Genomic DNA, 20,261 nt, shown 5'->3' with positions numbered 1-20,261 from the left:
GAGAAGATCCCTGTCGACCCTCGGAAATCCTGGAATATCGCGTTGCTCGGTCCCTAGTTTTCCCAGTCTCCACACGTATCTAGTCCTCGCAACTATTCCGCCGGGATGGAAAATCAGGTACTCTCCTGATAAATTCTATTGCCATTAACTTATACGTTATGAAAGGTAAGTGTGCAATATGCAGACCGCGAATCTTTGTGCAACGTAAAAATGTCTGCATCGGTTGCAATGCACGGGCGCCAAGCGCAAGTTTTCTCCTCCTTTCATAATTTTAACAAGTCCGCATCGGAACATCGCGCTCTTAGTTTCTATTTAATATTTTCACTGCTTTTTAAACTATATACTTATGCTGTCTAACAGTAAGCATAAGCGCGTTCGCAAGCTTATTTCTATCGCGAAGACAAATTATACAAATAAGCTTGCGAGACGCTGGGAAAATCGTTCGAGGAACCCCTAAAGGCTTCATTAAACGAAACTATGTATCATACGACCGCATGATCGAGCGGGAACTCCTCGGGATTGATCCGAGACCGAGCAGAGAGATTAATGGTAGCATTAGCGGGAGAGTTCTCGCACGGAACCGGCTGCGATCGAAGTCCGCGAGAGGAACGTAATCCTCCTTTTCTATAAACAATCGCGTACAGCATGAATGAAAGCGAGCGCGCGCGCGCCGAATGTTTACGATAGGGTTGCGCCAACTCTCTCGAGGCGAAAGAATGGATCGCCAAGTCGATCGGAGCAGTCGGCTGGAAAGCGAAATCGCCGGGTTCCCCGATCCCCCGGCGGTGTAGATGTAATCCTTCTGTTATGTAAATAACCGTGTAAGACTCCGGACGGCGTTGTAACACTTTAAGTGTTACAGCTGTTTTATTATCCGTCCGGCCGCGAGAACGAAGACGACAACGAGGTCTCTAACGTCACGCTGTGTTTTTTTTTTCCATGTGATTCCAGTGGACACCAGGGAAGTCCAGCCACACGATGCTAGCGAGAAGGAGCAACTTGGTCTGGCGAGCGTTAAAGCGGAGCCAGGATCGACCGGCACGACGACGACCACCACGGGGACTCGTCTGTTGCACGGTATTCTATCCCAGCATCCCCAACAGCACGGTCTAGGGGTGCAGAATGGATACGGCCGCCACTTGGCCGGCCATGCTCAGATAGGCCAACCGCCCTACACCACTGCCACTATCGCTTCGACGAGTACGCCAGGTCAGTGATAGTTGCGGTCGCCATCCATCCCTTCTCTCAGTCATATGTCCCTTGCACTGATTTATTTTTTCTAAAATGCACATTTTCTTCCTCAGTTTCTCTACTTCCATTTTTGTCCTTTATCTACTCTTTATACTTTACTATATTTTGTTCTTTATTTTTCCTTTATTTTATCCTCTTATTTTATCCTTCATTCTATATTTTATTTTATTCTCCATTTTATTCTTTATTTTTTCTTTTATTTCGTACTGTATTCTTTTCCTTTATTTTATCCTGTATTTTGTCTTTTACTTTGTCCTCTATTTTATCCTCTATTTTATTCTCTATTTTAATTTTAATTTCTCTCAGTATTTTATTCTTTATTTTATTAATCACGAAGACAGCGTATTATTTGATTATTTGGATTGGTACATTGAAATTAGTGATCGAAGAAGGTTGGTAAAATCATGAATCTTGCGACGATAAACGATTGAACACTTTTAACTTGCTATTTGCGAACGACGAGTATACTCGACATGGAGATATAGCAGTCTTATATGTGCTACTAAAAACATACCGATCCTGTAATTTGAACGACACGTATTCCTAAAATTTCATACATTTTACGAATACCTATAAAAAGGCATGCCGAAGGTTTCAAACACTTAAAAATTTACCTCGTAATTACGTAAAAATATTGAAAACTCGAACTCGATAACTCTACTGTACGTACTACGTTGTTCAACGATAATTACTACGTGCTATTTCGAATGTTATCTGGAAACAGACAGCGCGAAAATTGCCACCTTTACCTTCGGCTCGCTTTCCTCCGGGTGTCCACGGAAAGTAAGAAAACCGGGTCAGAACAGAAGTTGCCCAAAAATTTGTCTGCGAAGCCGTGGCTCGTGAAAAATTGAGAGATTAATCATTTAGCGGTGTCTGCGGTCGTAACGAGGCGAGATACGTCGTGCCGTTCTAAAAGCGGAAGTCGACAAGCCGGTTAAAATTTCTTGACGAGTGTCCCGCGAAAATAGAAAAACCGCAGTGGCAGCAATAAGATGGAGGGAGAGAGAGAGGGGGAGAGAGAGAGAGACAGGGAATGAGACGACACCGAGTGAAATCTTGCCGGTGTCGGTGGCGAAGCCGAGAAATCGATAATGCCGGTACGCGGGACGCGACATCGACAGGAATTTTCGCGTTTTTGCCGCCACCCCGTCGTCTCCGGCGATTAATGTCAACGGCGGGGGATTGCCAGTCGAGCGACCGACCGACCGACCGAGAAACGGCCAATGAGAGGGCCGCGCGCGAACGATCTACGCGTCTACGTGCCCATGAAAACCTGTCCGAGAGGAAAGTCAAACGTTTACCAGAGCTCGGCCGATGCCAGGCGAGAAACGATTTCCTGTCCGGCTGTTTACCAATCGGCCGCCGATATTGCTCTATAAATATTATTATTGGCCGCGGCTGCTCGATCGAACGGAAAATCGATTCGCTCTGTCGCAACCGGCTCGCGAAAATTTCCAGCGATCCAGGATCCCCCTCGCTCGCCGACCATCCCTCGATCCCAGCGCGTTCTTTTCCAAATATCGCAAACAATCGCGAGAATTTGCCGCGTTCGACTCTTATCGCGCCGACTTTTTATTCAAATTTTCCTTATTTCATTTCATTTTATTTTATTTCATTTTATTTTATTTTATTCGTCGATTAGCGCAGATTCGGCCGTCTCTCTACTGTCGCGTGTAGTCGACCGAGCAGCACTATCTTTTCTCTTAACACGTTATGCGCGCGGGAGAGGTATTAATACCTTGCGTGTGAGCAAAGCTCGTTCTGTGACCCGCATAAAACGTGTTGACGCTAAACCTGTGCACCATGCTGGCCGAAATGATCGGTCCCCGATTATTTCGAAATTGCTGAAATTCCGACGACTCTTTCTTGGGAAACGTTTGAATAATATTACGTTACACAATCTCGGACTATCGTGAAACTGCTAAATAATTGATATAAAATTCTTATTATTATTTTTCTAACAGCACACGTTAGAGATTTATACATAAATACTACTTAACGGAATGAGTATCGGTCTCACCTGCGGTCTGGCGCGTCCGAAATTAAAGGCACGTCGACGACGTCTCGATCAAGGGTATAATCGCCTGCAATGGTCTCCGGTATATAGCGTAAGAACATTTGGGTCATCTTCGATTTTCTTGGGAATAGAATCAGTCGGGTCTCGGAGCGTTTAATGCACGATTTACAAGCTGGGGACGCGATCGCGTTGAAATTTACATGTTGCCTTCTACGGAGACCCTTCGGTAGCCCGCAGAGCGCACAAAGATCCGCAGTCTTGTAATCGCGCTGGTAAACAATCGCGACGGCTCGAGAGCCGGTTAAAAAGATTCTGCTGCGTCTTCCGAGGTGGGGGTTCCGAGGGGAGGTGGTCGTCTCGAGCCACCGTTAAGAAAAGCTCTCACTGCCGTTGAATAGGGTGAATACTTGACTCCGTAAACGCCAACAATGCTGCCTAATGCGTGCGTGATTTGCTGCATAGAAGATGAGCCCTTGTCCCGGCACTGTCTTCGCGCCCTTTAATTCCTTCATCCCCTGTCTTGCAGATCTCCCTGTCCTCTCGACCGGCCACAGAAATTTCAGACGTCTTTACGGTCGCTCATAATTTCCTGCTCATTGACCTCCCGGGGGCTGCCTTTCGTCAATTCTTTAGGCTAACATTAAACGCATTTTTCGACCGCGCCGTCCGCAGTTGCTCTCGACAAGTTTTTCTATAATTAATACAGTATCTGTGAGCTTTATGTTTTGCAAAAATCTTCATCGAAGTTGTTATCAATTGTGAAGGTTTTATATACGTGAATTAGCTATGCAGAGCATATAAGATCATTTTTTAATAAATTTTATCGATCGTACTGCGAGGAGTTTCTCTTTTACAATTATTCGAAAATATGCAAAACTTAACGACATGGCGGTTTCATTAAAAATTCCCTATAAGACTATTTTAATGATATAGAATTCCTTGAATATGTGTACACTAAAACTGTGATAAGCATTTTTGTAATTAATATAATACATCTCCATGTGTAGAATAAAACGAGAATGCTCGTTGGCAAGCTGTTAACATGTTCGCAGTAACATGCGTACAATTTCGATGTCTCCGTGACACAAGTCGTTCGCAACAAGCAGGTTAAAATTGTCGAAGAAAGAGAAAGAGAGAGAGAGAGAGAGAGAGTATCATCGTTTCGTGGAAACGTTTGACTTCGCGCGCGGATTCTGCCGAGGCGCGCCGCGGGACGCGTGCGTTTCACTTAAACGTGGGACCGTGGAATCGTAAGAGATCGCCGAGTGAATCGGAATGGACCGATTTCCACACCCTAGGGAGGAGGGGGGGGGGGGGGGCGAGGGATCATCTCGGTTGTAATCGAGATCGACGGTAAGGAAAGACGTCGCGGCGGAGATTCTCGTGCGAGGCGGTGAGAAGAAATCGCGGCGTCTCGGGCCGAACCTTTGCAAAAGTTGGTTGCGTAACTGCGAGGTTTGCGGGGACGAGAGCTGCTTCTCCGCGGCGTTTCACGAGCGATCCGGTTCAAGAAAGCGCGAGCGAAGAGGAAAGCGGAGAGCAAGCAAACACAGTTCTGCTCGCCGGGGAGGTCGATTACCGAAATAATCGCCGGGTTGCATAAAAGGCTACGGCCGCGAGTGCCGAGTGTGCCGCTGGACCCCGCGAGGAGCGATCGAACGGAGTGTCGGCTTCGACTTCGGCTGGGTTGCACGCTCGGGACGGACACACGGTTTTGCATAACAGCGGCGTCGTTTCCGACGTCGGCGGCGGCGGTGACCGAGACGACGGGCCAAGACGGAACGAGACGGACCTTTGCGAGAGCGAGCGCGCGCGCGCGCGCGAGCGCAGGACCTTTAAGGACTGGTTCCAGACGCTTTGCTTTCTCCCTTTCTCCTCCGGTCCCTCTCTCTTCTGCTATTCTCGGTCTCTCGAGGGAGGGAGAGTGAGAGAGAGAGAGAGAGAGAGAGAGAAGGAGACACGGGAAGAGGGAGAGACAGAGACCGTGGGAAGCACGAGCGATATGCATACCCAATGACCGGATGACCTTCGCCCGTTGCATAAAGATGCCTTTAATTGACGGCGCACGCGAAAACACGTTCGGCGCTCGGCTGCTCGATAAAGCGAGCGAGTTAGGAACCGCTCGCTCGCTCGCTCTCCTGCTCGGCTCGGACCACCTCGGAGCCTCTAATTCGCTCCTCCGGCGCACAAAGACCGGAGAAACCGAGCGGAATGAGTCCCAGCGACGACGACGACGACGACGGCGTCGCGTGAAATTCGACCTCCTCTCGTCCCAGAGAGCCCTGCGCGCGGCTCCTAGCGCGCGCGGCCGCTTTAATTTCGGACCCGATCAATCCTCTTGCTCCATTTGACAAGCTTAATTTGCAACCAGACTACGACCAGCCACCTCCAAGGCTTCTCTCTCTCTCTCTCTCTCTCTTTCTCTTTTAAATGGCGGTCCGTGGACCAGTTCGATAACGAACGGGAATCGCCGACGAAATCGCCGTTCGATCGCCGATGCTGCAACCTCGATTAGTCGAAAGCTACGATCTTTCTCGTCGCCTGTGACAGGTGGCACAAACGATTTTACTAGATTCGCTGGATCGCGACGTTTCTATCTTTACGTAGACTACGTGTTACCGCGATTTATTTCGCAGCCATGGAGAAAATTTTCTTTGCTGACAGGAATCTCCTCTGGACATTTACTTGAATAGATATTTACCGTGCACCTATTTTGAATGCGTATTTGAACGTAACTTAGACGTAGACGTTTTCACTCAGCCGACATTATTTTTAATCTCCCTTCAAGCGAAGCTAGAATATTCTATACGTTTATAAAGTTCTAAACAGAATTCCATTTTTTCGACTGGTATTTTAAGAATCGAAAGTTCATCCGACGGACTATATTTAGAATCGAAAAATTGATTAGAAACGTCATTTACGATTTACAACCGAGAAAGGTGTTTGCAAACGACTCGTGTCCAGCTCGCGGTGAGAAAGACGAATGATCGATGGCGAGCCGCGCAGCAATCGGATTGAATCGGCATCCCGGCGGCGGGTTCGCCGGAGTTTCGTCCTAAAGAACGGGTAGCCGCGATAAAGCGTGCGCCGCGGAAACGGCGAGACGCTCTCCTTTCTGCGGTTTCGCGATTCAGTTCACTGCGGAAACAGTATGGCGATCGGCGGTAGCAGCGTAGCGGGGGGGATGGATTGTTGCAAAATTGTTGTACCCGGCGAGCGGGTTTCTCGGTTGACGTTGATCGGCGGAGGATGGACGGCAATTACCAAAGCAATCGTGTCTCTGTTTTGTTGCATGGGAAACAGGAAGCGGATCACTGCCAGCGAGCCCCGCGGACAGCGGAGTCAGCGACGTCGAGTCCAGCACGTCCTCGGGCGCTAACGAGGACGCGAATCTCTTACTGAAGGCCAGGCTCAACCCTAACACGTCCCTACAGCCGAGCCTGGCGTCCCATCACTCTCATTTGTCGTCAGGTAAGTGGACGTCGTCGCCATTCCGCGCGTCGAATAGAGAACCGGGCCGGATAGACGGATAGACGAGGAGAGATGTGGAAAGGTGGAAAAATAGAAGCTCGTAATTACGGAGGACGGCTCAATTAAACGGGAGAGACGGACGGCCTAGACAACTAGACGAGCCGTAGACGACGTCGCGACGCGCCGGGACGAAATCGTCGCGGCGAACTCAGACGAGAAACGCAAACGGAATCGACAGACCGATCGTCCCAATTCACCGAAAGAGAGCCATCTCGAAATCGCTCGGGATCGTGCATTATTGATAAACTCGGCGCTCGATTCGCCGCGCTCGCGCGATGGGAGAGCTCGATCGGTGAAAATTGAACGAGCTACGCGATCCTTGAAACTCGAGAGTCCCGGATTATTAAACACGGGACGGACGACACCGTCTCTCGCGGTACTCCCTCCCCGCGATTGTTTATCGATTTCTCCTCTGTCGCCGGCGAAGGGGGTTGCGCGTCCGCGAGAACTGCGATCGAGCCGAAACAAAGTTTCTCATGGCACCTGTTTGACGAATGTCCGACAGCAGCACTCGGCAGGTCAGCCTGTCACAGTCCCGGCGTTTATCCGTCGACGGCGGGCTTCCTGCCGCCCTCCTACCACCCTCATCAGCATCATCCCTCCCAGTACCATCCGCACAGAGGGAGCTCGCCGCACCATCAGCACGGGAACCACGCCATGGGACCGGCCATGGGACCGCCGCACCACCATCACCACCATCAAACGCAGAGCCTGCAGCACTTGCATTATCGCCAGCCTCCCACACGTAAGTCCAGTTTCTTCTGCCGCATTCTATTTTTATTCTGTCTTCCTTGTTTGCGCCAGCTTTCATCAATTAATTCCGCTTGTAAACAAATTCATTGAACCAGAGAAAAGCGGAAAATCAAAGTTGGAGGAACGTACGCCGGAAATAATGTCGCGTTGGGAAACTTCGTCGTTCCAGTTGTTATAGTTATTGTTATCGTTGTTGTTTATTAACAGTTAAATGGCCGCGTATCGGTTCCCGTGGGCTTGCTCTAGGACCGGCGATATTTTCAATTTGGTTACAATTATGTATAATATAGAAAATTAAAAATTCGCGCGGACATTAAGCTTGTAACTAATACATTAGAAAGATACTTTTCAAAGTAAATTCAGTAATTCCACATGGCATGGTATTTTTTAGAATAAACTCCTTTAAGCATTGTAAGACGGGAAATCTCGAGAGCGGTCGTTTAAGTGTTAATTAACAGGTTGAGCCCTCGATACAGAAAGAAAGTCGCATCTAAAACATGCGATATCTGAAACGAAAAATAGGGTAATCAAACGGACCTTAAAAATGATTAACATCGATCATTTGAAGAGTTAAATCGACCATAGAGTGATCTAGGAAATTCTAATAAAAATCGACAGTATCTAAGAACCATCGGCGATTTAAATAAAAGTTCGATAAAATCGGCACGAGTTTGATCAATGCTTCGGATTATTATGATAAAGACATTCGTGCGTGTCGTACAGAAAGCCGCGACCAGTGTCGACAGAACAATCGTCGGAAATTGCGATCGGACGTTGGAGGTCTGTTCTCAGCGCATCCGGCGCCTTTCGGGCGATTACGTTTTCATTCGGGTAATTATTTCAGTGTCCGCGAGGAATCGATCGCACGAGCGACGCGACGCGACGGGACGCGGACTCGGACTCGGACTCGGCGCGACGCTGGTTTCGCCGCGCGCGCGCGCGGTCGATCGTTTCTTGGGAAACGCATTCAAGTTTAAAGGCGCCGTTCTTCTTCTATTTCGAAAGTCGAGCGAGTATTCTGATCGATGAGAGAGCCGCAGCGGGAACGAACGGATCGGAACAGACGTCTCCGTTTTAATTCGAGACGTGACCTGTTCTTTATTACCAGCACGACCGTCTTCCGCTATTGTTCGATATCGATCGACGCCCGGTTAAACGAACAGGCATGCACGCGACAAGCGTGTAAGTCATACATGTGGAAAGGTACGCTTCGCCGCTCGTTTATCGTCGCGCCGCGGTGAAAAAAAATAGCGTTCGCTAAACTTTCGTTGATGCCGCGGATCGACGGCGGCTTCGTGGTCGCGATCCTCGCAGCTGCATTTCTCCAACTGGCCCGAAACGAGCGACACGAAACTTCGGTATTTCGATGCGCCGAGCATGCGTTGCACGGTGGCGATTTTCGCTGAAATCGTGGTCATAATATACGGTCTCCGATCGGGAGGATATTACGAATTTGAAATGAAAATTGTAAAAAGAATGGCGGATTGAAGAGAACAAAAAAATTAAAATTAAATTGCTTCAAAGTTCGGTATCTTAATGTTTCTGACCACAATAAATTATATAAAAAATTACTCAGATATCAGAAAGGAGGCTACTATTATTACAGATGTAGTATTTATATTACATCTATATATTAATATTTACCGCTTACGTAATTAAGAAAAGGGAAATAACTAAAAGTATCAGCAAAATGTCATCGCATTTCATATACCTCGCAGCGTATTTTAAAAAATGCCGATCGCACCATTTGCCATAGCTTCAGAAAGTGTAAGAAATCGCGACTATTTCTTAACGTATTAATTAGGATGATAGATACGGTCGAGTCTCTCCTTCGAAGTGGTGGGTAGCGACTAGATCGTAAAATGTTCACAAAAGGCGTGTATATCCCTCTAAAATTCCGGTAAAACCGTGATCGAACGTGGCTCGGTTACGCGCTGCGGAAACAATGGAACGGTCAGCAGGGTGGAAGCTCGATGGTCGCTCGCCGAAGGTAGGGGGAAGCTCGAGAGACCCGGGGCGGCGGCGCGAAGATTTAATTGCGTTTCGCGAGACCGCGAGAACGGTCCAATTAAAACGGCGCTCTCGGTTCTCGGTCTGCCTAGAAATATCGGTCAAGCCAAGCTCGTGCTCAATTTCCACGTAACTGTCGACGAATGCCAGGCAGGAAGCGTCGTCTAGTTCGGTGGTATATAGAGAGAGAGATAGAGATGGAGATAGAGCGCGAGAAAGAATGATAGAGACACGGTGACAGCGAGGGATAGGGGAGGAGGAGGGGGGGAAGATAGAAAGAGAGACCGAGAATTCGCGACTTCCTCGTGGATGCAAAGTGAAAGGACTCGGAGTGCAGAAGCGTTTCGCTTGCGAGGAAAAAGCACCGCGGGGTGCGACGAGGATGGCAAAAGCGAAGCGGAAGAGCGAGCGAGCAAACATACGAGAAAGAGAGAGAGAGAGAGAGAGCGAGAGGAACGCACTCGCGTGCTGTTTTCGTGTGTACCTGTGCATCGAGCGTGTCGTCATCCTCCTGCTCGTCGGCAGAAGTCGCAGCGACGCCGACATCGGCCGAGCATTCGTTCTCTTGACCCACTTACTTTTCCCTGATTCAACGGCCCAGATTCGCTTCCTGGCGTCGTCGCGCGCGTCGATAGGATCGACTCCGATTCACCGATCCCCGTCTTCGTCGTTCCTCCTCGCTTCCTCCACCTCCTCCAACTCCTCTACTCGCCGCGGCCCATTTAACGTGCTCGCGACGCGATTTCAACCCTTTTGTCTACGCGCTACCTAATAACGTCTTTGTCGCCCCGAACGATCGAACCCGCTCCGCGCCGACAGCAGTCTCTCTTTCTCTCTTTCTCTCTCTCTCTCTCTCTCTCTACCCCATTTTTTTCGAGCGGAATCCTCCGGCTCGGAAACAACGAAACACAGCAGCTAATTCCGCGGGGAAAGGTTGATCCCAGCCCGTTTCCTCTTCCGCTTCCGAGATTACGCGGTCCCGAACCGTGCAGGATCGATGACCGTCTCCCGGTTATTGCATGCTCCTGCTAAATTAACTCTCGTTATCGATTTCGTCGGACTCGGCTCTCCGCTCGTCACCTCGTTAGTCGATTTTCCATCGAAATCGAGTGATTCGTAGAGTTAATCCTTTCGCTGCAGCAGACGCTTTTTATCGAGTTTGAATTTGCAACTGGGGGGCTGCTCGTTCGTTATAAAATCAAAGAATAGACACGGTTGGATCGGACGTGTGCAATGATTGATAAAATGTTAAATTAATGCGGTGAATCTCTGTGCAAATTAGGGTAATAAATATTACGAGATCATTCGAAGTTATTCTGTTCGAAAGAATTCGGTGGATGATTGAACAAAAATCAATGGATGAACGTATACTACTTTAGATTACATTTAATATAAATTAAATTTAGATTTGAAATCTATTCGAAACCAAGTACAAATTTAATCGCAAAACGCGAACATTGCAATTTTTTGTCGACTTGCATCGATTAGATTTACACTGTAAAGGTTGAATAATTGATCCGCCGTGCACTTGTTACAATGATTGCCGATAAGATAGCCGCGGATGGTACGTCGGAAACTTCTCACAGCACATTTAAGTGCCTACAGCGGCGAAAGGGTCGAGGTACAACCTCTCCGAGACTGCGAACAGAGTTTCTTCGAATAACGAGAAGAAAATTGAATTCGCTTGAAATTGTTCAGCTTTCCGGTAAGAATCGTTTCGTAGTAAAACGCGTACAAACAGCGAGCTCCACGGCGAACCCGTTCAAGGTCCGTACCACGGAGCATCCGGCGCACTAACGAAGGGCTAATCGCAGGCTAATAATCGCAGATGGAGATGCAATTACCGATTAACCTGCGGAACTGGCTCGAATCGAGGGCTGGGCTCTCTCGCATAATCGCTCACGGACGCGAGGCTCGGCGGGTCGTACAGGCGGCTCTCTCGCAATCGCCGGCTCTCTCTCTCTCTCTCAATCTCTCTCTCTCTCTCTCCCGATCGCGTTCGATCGCTGAGAGGCCGACAGCTGATCTCGCTGGGACACACCTGGCCCTGTCGTGATTTCAAACAGCCGTGCTCGAATTGGATCGGCGCCAAGGTTGCGAGAGATCCGCGCGCCTCAAGAAAGAGACTGAGAGAGAGAGAGAGAGAGAGAGAGAGTGCGCGGGCTCGCGCTTCGCTCACCTGAAAACAGGCACGAAGTGAAAAGCTAGGAGGCGAAGTGAAATTGACTCGGTCGGAAGCGGCGAGTTATCAATTACCGGGAGCGGATGGGGAACGGGCGACGGAAATGAGATTCCCCGGGACGGGTTTTTGGCGTCGGCTGTCGATCGGCTAGGCACGGCGACAGTTCCGCCTCCGGTTAACCGACAATAAGACCGCGGCCGGGCGCGCGCAGACTTTCCCTGATTGAAAGTGTTCCCGAAGCGTGGCAACGCGTTTAACCTCGTTCTAGGCGAATCTTCTCTTTGCGGTGGCAAGTGCCGGGAAAAGAAAGTCGCGCGCGCTTCGACGGGACCGCGCTCTCCTATCGCCGTTTCGTTTCGTTTCGTTTCGTTTCCGATGGAAAACCTGCTCGATCATCTCGTTTCTCGCTGCTATCAATCCTCGAATGTAGCACGAGAGATCCTCCAGCGATATTTCCGCCGATCCCATCGTCTTTCCTTAGTATTACAACACGCGGCGATCTCCAATTCCATTGGGAACGACGTTGAAAATTCTGATTCGTTTATGGCTGCCGTAGGAAGCCGTGAACTTCTTCTCGATCTTTTAGCATGCGTATAATGAAAACAACTTTTAAGAATCCCCGATCTCGGCGGTATTACAAGGTCCGTCGTTCTCGGAGCTCGGTGCATCTGTCCGATCGGTACCGAACGGGCCCGCAAATCCGTCGTGCGATCGTCGAATCGGGGGCGAGAGCAGGTGGACGAAATCGCGGGACGCGACGAACGGCGGGAAAAATGGCGAACGGACGACGGCTCGAGGTCTCCGAGATTTCTCGCCGCTATCGGCCGGTTAATTATCGAATCGGGAACGGCAGCTGGGTGGCTGACGCGCGACGTAACCACCGGTCCCCCGGCCAGATTTCCTTCGCGTCCGCTCGAAATCTGCGCCGGGCCCCAGGAACCGAACAGAACTGCGAAACGTTGCGCTCGCTCGCCCGCTCTTCGAATCCGCTCGAGAGAGAGAGAGAGAGAGAGAGAGACCGCTCCGAGTAAAAGTGTGCCGGATTGTATAATCGAACGTGAATAAGCAAAATGTTACGCCATAACGATTTGGTAACTTTGCGGGCCGCCCCACCAGCGCCGGGCCCGACCGTGTTCCCATTGCGGTGGACGGAGAGCCGGGCCCCGAGAAGTCGGTCGCTGGAAAACTCGACCTGCTCGAAGGGCCCCCGCGATCGGTTACCAGATTGCGTTACTGTCAAGGTGTATCGTGTACCGCTTATTTGGGACGTGATCGTCGCGTCGAATCCCCCCGCTTCGTTCCGAGGATACACAGAAATTAATATCGCGGGAGCGGGAACAGGGGAGACGTCGACGGGAATCGAACCGAGCTTATTCGCCGCCGCGATTCCTATATTAATTATTATTAGCGACGGTAACGATAATAATAAAGCAGTCAGACGGAGCCGCGCAGACCGCAAAAAAATTGACGGAGCGCCGTACTTACCGCGAAATGGCCGACAAACTTAATTAGAACCTGTCTGTATAGCTCGCATCGGACGAGACTCGACGGTTACCAAAAAACGAGCAATTGTTAATAGACAACCGAAGCGATAAAAATACCGCCGTATCAAATGTGTTCGATCGTCGACTTTTCTTAGCTCGTTCCGTTTATAGGAACAGCACTTTTTTTTTTCCAGCGCGTAACACGCGTTTTCCCGAAGACCCCCGCGCGTCCGCGAATTTATCGGCGTTTCGATCGATGCCGTGTTGCGTGGATATTTCTCATAAGCGACGCGATTAGGAAAGAAACCGTAGAGGCACGGTGACCGGTTGTTCGATATGTCAGCAGTTCGCGGCGATAAGGTGCCAGCCCCCGGCTCTCTTTCACCGTTTTCCTCGGATCGGCCGGCATTCTAAAATTCGGATCCGGCCCGGTGCACACCGAGACGGACTTTCGCGCGTTGCCAAACGGCCGCCGGTTTTTCCGCGATTTTGCCAACCAGATTTGCCATCCGCACCGCCCCGATCTAGAGCGGCGTACCAAATAAACATCGGAAATAGCCGGGAGAGAGACCGTTTTCGCCATGGGATTGTGCTCCGCTTGCCGAGGTTATTATCTCCGCGAGTCTACGATTCGCTGATTAAACGGCCGAACGGAATGCAGCTACGAAAAATCTTCGGAAAACTGCGCCGCCAATATCTCGATATTTACTAGATATTTATGTAATGATTCGTTGATATTTAAAACTCTTTGTTATATTAGACACGAAGTTAAAAGTTTTAAGGAATCAATAGACCTAGATTACGAATCGAGATAGTTAAAATGTTAATAATAATAATATAATAATAGTCGGTAAGAACATAATAATAATGCAATCCTTGTCTAGCGAATTAAGTAGCAGTCGACTTAATCTAAATTTAGTTTACAACAATACTGACTCGAATTGCAAACGATTCTACGAGCACAGCTATCACGAGCATACAAAAAGCCCGCCCAAACGAGGTGAAAGAACTGTCACAACGGTCCAGCGCGTCGCCAAAAAGGTGAGTGTTCAATCAAACGATTTGGACAATCGCGGAGATTGCGATGGAATTCCGGAAGGATAACACGCGTGCGATAAAAGCAGTCCCATTTAACCCCATCGCCCCGAGATTCTCCGTCAAAAATGCTTGACACACGAACGAGCTCGATCCTCGATCTCTCTCGCCGGAACCTTTGACAGGTAGCCTTCCCCTGGAACTAGGATAGAGCCTCGAAAGCTATAGGATTAGCATAAAGATCCGTCGATAATTATACTAATTCGCCGGGCCCCGCCGATCGAGCGTGGGGGAAAAGAAAACGTTATCTAGGCTTCCTGTCGATCGTTTCCGAGTCTCGTAAAACAGGTGAAAGTGGGGAAGCAACCGATCAATCTCTAATATTAACAAGCGGCATCGTGGAAAGAAATAGAGAGAGAGAGAGAGAGAGAGAGAGAGGAATCTGGCTCTCGATAGCAGGCGCCACCGTACGACTGGAATAGAAACGCTGCGAATAATAGGCATCGGCGGGCTATTTCCGAGCGGATCATCATCGAACTGCGATTCGTCTGTTCGGGCTCCGGGGAACGTGTGAAAGACCCTTCAGGCACGCCGGGAACGAAAGTTTCGCGAGCCGATCGACCGTGCGGGCTCTGCCAACGCCGGCGTGGCACACATTTTAATGTTGAGGACGAATCGCTGCTAAACCGTTACAAGGCTCCGCGAGCCGATTAAATCCCGATTAACCCTTCGCGCGGCCCCTCCTCGCTTGCCAATCGGAATCATTCTTTCCTTCCGACGCGCTCCGCCGCGGACTTCGCGCGACGCGCGCTCGCGGTGCCCGTTGCACCTGCGCGCCGGTTCTAGAAACATCGGCGGAATTCCCGTCACGATTTTCGCGATTCCGACCGGTCGGCGGTGCAGAAATTAGGTTGACCTACCTAATAATTCAACGCATTTGCATCGCGGGGGAGGACAACGCGAAGCATACGCTATTACCTTATCGGCCATTGTATTGCCATCGTAGGCTACCTTGCCGTTGCGTTATCGCGCTCGTAAATGAGACGATTTAAATTTTCGCCTCTTTTTTTTCTTTCTATTTTCCGTCAAGCGAACGGATCCAAGGCTCCCGTCGTCGCGGCGGCGGCGGCGTCGTCGTCGTCGTTTCGATTTAGAATGTACGCGCTAATAGCGCAAATGAGTTAATTTGGCGGAAGCGGACAGTCGATTTGCATCGGGCATTTGCATCCTTAAACATCGCCCGACAAGTTTGTTAGACAACGTTAGCAATAATTGAGCGAGCGGCGCTCGACTGTCTAAATTGAAACGAGTCGCGTTGCATATTAACCGCCCTCGGGAACCGTTCCGGCAGCCGTTCGGAACCGGCACGCATGAAAAAAGGCCGCGGATCGTTTATCGAGTCCGCGGATAAAGCAATCAACGGCACGCGGTACGAGTAAAGGTGAGGGTCGATTTTTCATTAAACCGCAGCGAATATGGATCGATCGCCAGAGGAAACGGAATCGATCAGCATATTTCGCTCGTGTGTCGATCGCCGGCACGTACCATCGCCGTTCGGCGAATCCCCTCGGTTTCTCGGCACGCTTTTTTCTTTTTTTCTTTTTTCTCGTTTTTCGACGGTCCAACGTTTTTGAAAACAACCGCGGGGTTATTTAAAAACTGCTCGGACGTGGCGCGTCGCGAGACCAGCGCGCGTAACCGTGCGATTTCCCGGAACCGGTCATGTGATTCGAAACCGAATTTCTCGGCGGCCGTGCGAATTTTTTGGCAGCCGGCAGCCTGGCGTCGGACACGGGAGCGAGAAAGAGAGAGGGAGAGAGAGAAGAGAGGAGAGAAGAGGAGAAAAAAAAATGCTCAGAAATGCGCGCGTTTGGGAACCGAGCCACCGCGGATCGAGGATGTCCTGGTTGCCCTAGATCAAGTACTCGTTGGATATTTTTAAAAGATCGCCAGACGCGAGCTGGGCCGACGTAATTCCAACCTGAAGACGCCAGAGAGAGCGAGAGAGAGAGAGAGAGAGGGGATGCTTAGGTGTATCGGAGAAATCGGAGAAAAAATAGAACGGCCCGATCGACATGGAATAACAAGCGGTCGACGCGAGGAAAAACACCGGCGCGAAAATTCGAGCGTCTTTTTTTAAATGCGCTCGGAACTCGCGCGATACATCGCATCCGGAACAGAACCTTGCCAGAGAGATCTTTTGCTCCGTGAAAATTCGCCGGGCCCCCGCGGATCGTAAAATGTACGGGCGGATCGGTGACACCGAGCGCCGATATCTTCGCCGACGACACGCGCGTCAATTTGTTCTTGAATCGGTCCCGCGGCGCGGCGGATGGATTTTCGCGATTAAGACGCGGCACGGAGCGAAAACATCGCTTTGCATACGAGCTCGATGCAAATGAAGCCACTTGCACACAGCTGGTGCGTTATCGGCGGCTGGCGAACCGGTCTAGCACACTCGGATACACATTTCTGTCGGTCTGCGAACGACCTCAGCCGTCGGGTATTCGACGTCGACGCAATAATCTTCCTCGGCGCGATCATGGCTCTCGACTGGACGCGATCCCGGTCGCGTCCGGCGATCCCGGTTGGTCGGTTCTGCCCCATCGTTTCGATTCCAACAATTATTAGACCGAGAGAATCTTTGGTGGAGCGCGATTTGTTTGTGTCAGCAAAGCGAAAGGCCAGAAATTCCATTGCCCCTCGAATTATTTCTACAAGCTGAAACTGTTCCATTGATATTCTTTATTTAATCTGTTTACTGCTTTAGTAATAGTTAGATAGTGGACTTTATACTTTTATCGCAAAATATGAACGCTGTTACATTATTTTTAAGCGATTGAGAAATACAGTTTTATTTCGCTCTAGTTTCGTCTGGTTGCTAAACAAAGTTTTGATTTTATGCGTACAGATTCGCTATCTAGTACTTTCCTCGTTTAAATAAGAAAAGAAAACTTTCCATGCTGCATTAATAAAAGTATGACAAAATATCGGTGTAGAAATACTAGATAAATTGAGAGAAATGATACGGTAAGAAAGAAATAATTGAAATTAAATAAACTGACCATACCGGGATAAATAGTACAGAATTAATAATAGTACAAAATTAATATCATAAGAGAACCACTACATAGAGATAACGAAATGCTGAATGTCATATTTTTAAAAATGGGGGAAAAAGTGAAAAGGAGCAGAAGATGGCAGAAAGGAGAGATCTAGATGCTGACAATAACGAAAGTTTTAAGCGCGATTAAAATATCGTCTAGGGAAATCGATACCTCAAGAGACCCGAGGACCGAGAAACATAAGAGTTGTCAGCTCGTTTGTTCTTCCGCAGCGGGCGCGGCCCGGTCCGAGGCTGCCGAGTCCACGGGCGTTGCGTTATTTAGTTATTTTCGATGTCGTAAATAATCGTCGACGGGCGGAAATCTGGCAGATAAAAAAGAAGAAGAAATACAGGGATCGGAAGGTCGCGCCGACGTCCGTCGCTATGCGAGCGAGGACCATCGGAAAATATATTGTCGCCGTGGATCGGAAAGGGGCGGAGGAGAGACAGGTGGGCCCGGGTTAGAGCAAAACTGGCGTTGAAGGGATCTCTGGTGCGTGGTGTTGCGTAACGCTTCGCGTAGCGGCGATGAGCACCGAGTAAAAATAAAAGGAACGAAACACGATGCAGAGTGGATTCTGAGCATAGACTGGGTCTAGGTCTAGGTCGACTAGGCGGGGCGCGCGTATGGTTATATACGCGCGCAGACGCTCTTCCATACGCGGTGCGTTTCCCCTCCCTCTTGGCTCTGTGGCTCCCTTGCTTTCGGACTTCCATTATTCCTGAGCGGATCCGCCGAAAGTCCGCCGCGGTCTACGGATATCTTCACCGTCGACGTTCGTCGGCACACCTGACGGAACGATCTGTTTGTCGACTTTCACCGATCACGAGACGGTACGCACGATATGCAATTATTCACGACGCTGTCGTGACACGGACCGAACAGCATGGCACTTATTCGCTGATATCAGGTTGCTGCGCATGAAATGTCGGATTTTTAAAAAGATGTTTATTTAACCGTATTATAACCCATTTGCTTTGATAAACGTCTCCCGACGAGCATTCATTTTCAAACAAGCTGCGCTGCGGTCTTGCAGAATTTTGAGACAATCTTCGTTGGGAAAAAGTGACGCTGGCAATACGCGACGAGACCGTAAAAGAGGCCACGTCATGAACATAAGACAATCCAGTGATTAATCTGGAAAATAGTTAACCAATTGGCAACGGACGACAACAGATGCAAATGGTTCAGCAGCGAAAGAACCGACGGCGAACGAGCCTGCTTTCGCAGCAGAGCCTCTAACCAGAGACCGCCAGATTCATTCTGTCCGAGAGAAAATGTGCGCGAGGCTAATAAGAGCTCGTGGAATCGAACAATCGATGGCCCAGCGAGCGGGGTCTGTTGGAGTAGCTAGTCTCGCGGCAGCGGCAATTGCCTGGGTATTCGCGTGTCGGAGGCATTCCTGGCGACCAGGTGGCGAGCTGCATCGGCGGCAGTCCCGCCGCCGAGCAAATTGTTGCATCGTTAACGTGTCCTGCGTGCGCCGTGTGCACGCGGGCTGCGTGTTTGCGCTTGTTGAAGTACGCGACCGGTAGCGGGCAGAGGCAGCGCGCGCGCGGAGCCAGCAGGGAGGCATGAGCGGCCGGAGCGTGTTACGGTAACTAAACAAATTCCAGACGCGGAATTAGCATAAAGCCCGCGAAGTTATCGGTGTCGTAAAACCGTCGCGCTGTTCTGGGAGTAAACGCGAATGCGAAAGTGCGCATACGCGTCGCGCCGCGCCGCGCCGCGTTTCCTTAACCGGCCGCTCACCTCATTTCTCCGCTCGCGAAGAGAGGAAAAGTCTAGCCACCTAGCCGGGCAACAACTACTACTAGCTGCTGGTAGCCGGCAGTTCTCGCGGGGAGAGCAGGTGCCACGAACGCGGCGAGCAAAAACAAAAGGAGCAGAGAGCAGAGCTGCGCGCCGGCTGGGACTAGGCTAGGCTGGGCTAGGCTGGGTCTAGGTGTAGGTCTAGGTCGACTGGAAGGGGTGCGCCGGTCTACTTCCTGGCCTAGTACCGAGGAATCGCCTTTTCCGTTCGCCTGCCAACCTCCGTCGAGTCTCCCATCCTTCGAAACTCGATATTTCCGCGCGAGATAGCGTCCATCGCCGACCAGACGGCCGCGAGTATTCTCCGCATACTGGTCGCGGATAGCTCCTCTCGATCGAGGATCCACCGAAACTTCTCTCTCGCTCGCCCGATGCACGCAGTTCGTTTCACTGGGAACGCGAAAACGCAGCAGCCGCAAAGTGCATTCACACCAGCCGCACGTGACGGTTACGTGTGTTATCGTGGTTGCTGATTAATGTCCTCTCTCAGCGCTCCGGAAACGCGGACGGTGTCGGATTTTATTCTAGACCAAGACACACGGCTTTCGAAGCGGCGAAGGAAGCAGGAAATAACGTTCCGTCAAGGAATTTCGTGCTGATTCGCAAGGGGTACCGTATTACACCGGCGTTTCCCTCTTTCTACGGGTACGACGCCAATTTACGATTTCGTTTGTCGAATATACCGTATTTTCTCTCGGTGCTTGGATAAACATGAATTGATTAGCGGTGGGGCGCGCGGTTCCAGAACCAAAGATCTCGATAACGGCGTCGGGGATGGTATTTTCGTGATACACCCTCCGGTGGCCCAGTCTCCTGGCACACCTGTGCCCCGTAATTGCGAGCGGAGGGCTCGTTGCGAATTCCTCGGTCCATTAATAAGTGTATAGTTGCTTGAAATAGCGGGCCCCGGTTGCATATTCATGAGCGGGTCGAACAGGCGGCGGGGAATTCCGCTCGCGACTGTTCGCGAAAGAGGCGCAAGGTTACCGGGCGAAATTTCTGCACCGGAGCTTCCGTGCACGTGGGAACGGATTAATTAATCAAACGGCGCGAAGAAGTTAACGGTACCCGAGGGC

General features: G+C 50.1%; 1 protein-coding gene across 4 annotated transcripts in view; it reads left to right on the top strand.

Annotated features, from left to right (window-relative positions):
• Eip74ef (Ecdysone-induced protein E74) overlaps window positions 1-20,261 on the top strand; it is a 213,876-nt gene that overhangs the window by 174,002 nt on the left and 19,613 nt on the right. For 3 of the 4 annotated variants that reach the window (XM_078188676.1, XM_078188675.1, XM_078188678.1), the window contains 3 exons: window positions 952-1,209; window positions 6,575-6,742; window positions 7,308-7,547. In XM_078188676.1, the coding sequence (XP_078044802.1) occupies window positions 952-1,209; window positions 6,575-6,742; window positions 7,308-7,547 (666 nt within the window). The remainder of the gene's footprint in view (window positions 1-951; window positions 1,210-6,574; window positions 6,743-7,307; window positions 7,548-20,261) is intronic. The other variant, XM_078188677.1, reaches the window with a different exon arrangement.

This window comes from Augochlora pura, chromosome 8 (assembly GCF_028453695.1).
Source record: "Augochlora pura isolate Apur16 chromosome 8, APUR_v2.2.1, whole genome shotgun sequence".
Taxonomy (NCBI): domain Eukaryota; kingdom Metazoa; phylum Arthropoda; class Insecta; order Hymenoptera; family Halictidae; genus Augochlora; species Augochlora pura.
This window is presented reverse-complemented; position numbering and strand designations above follow the sequence as displayed.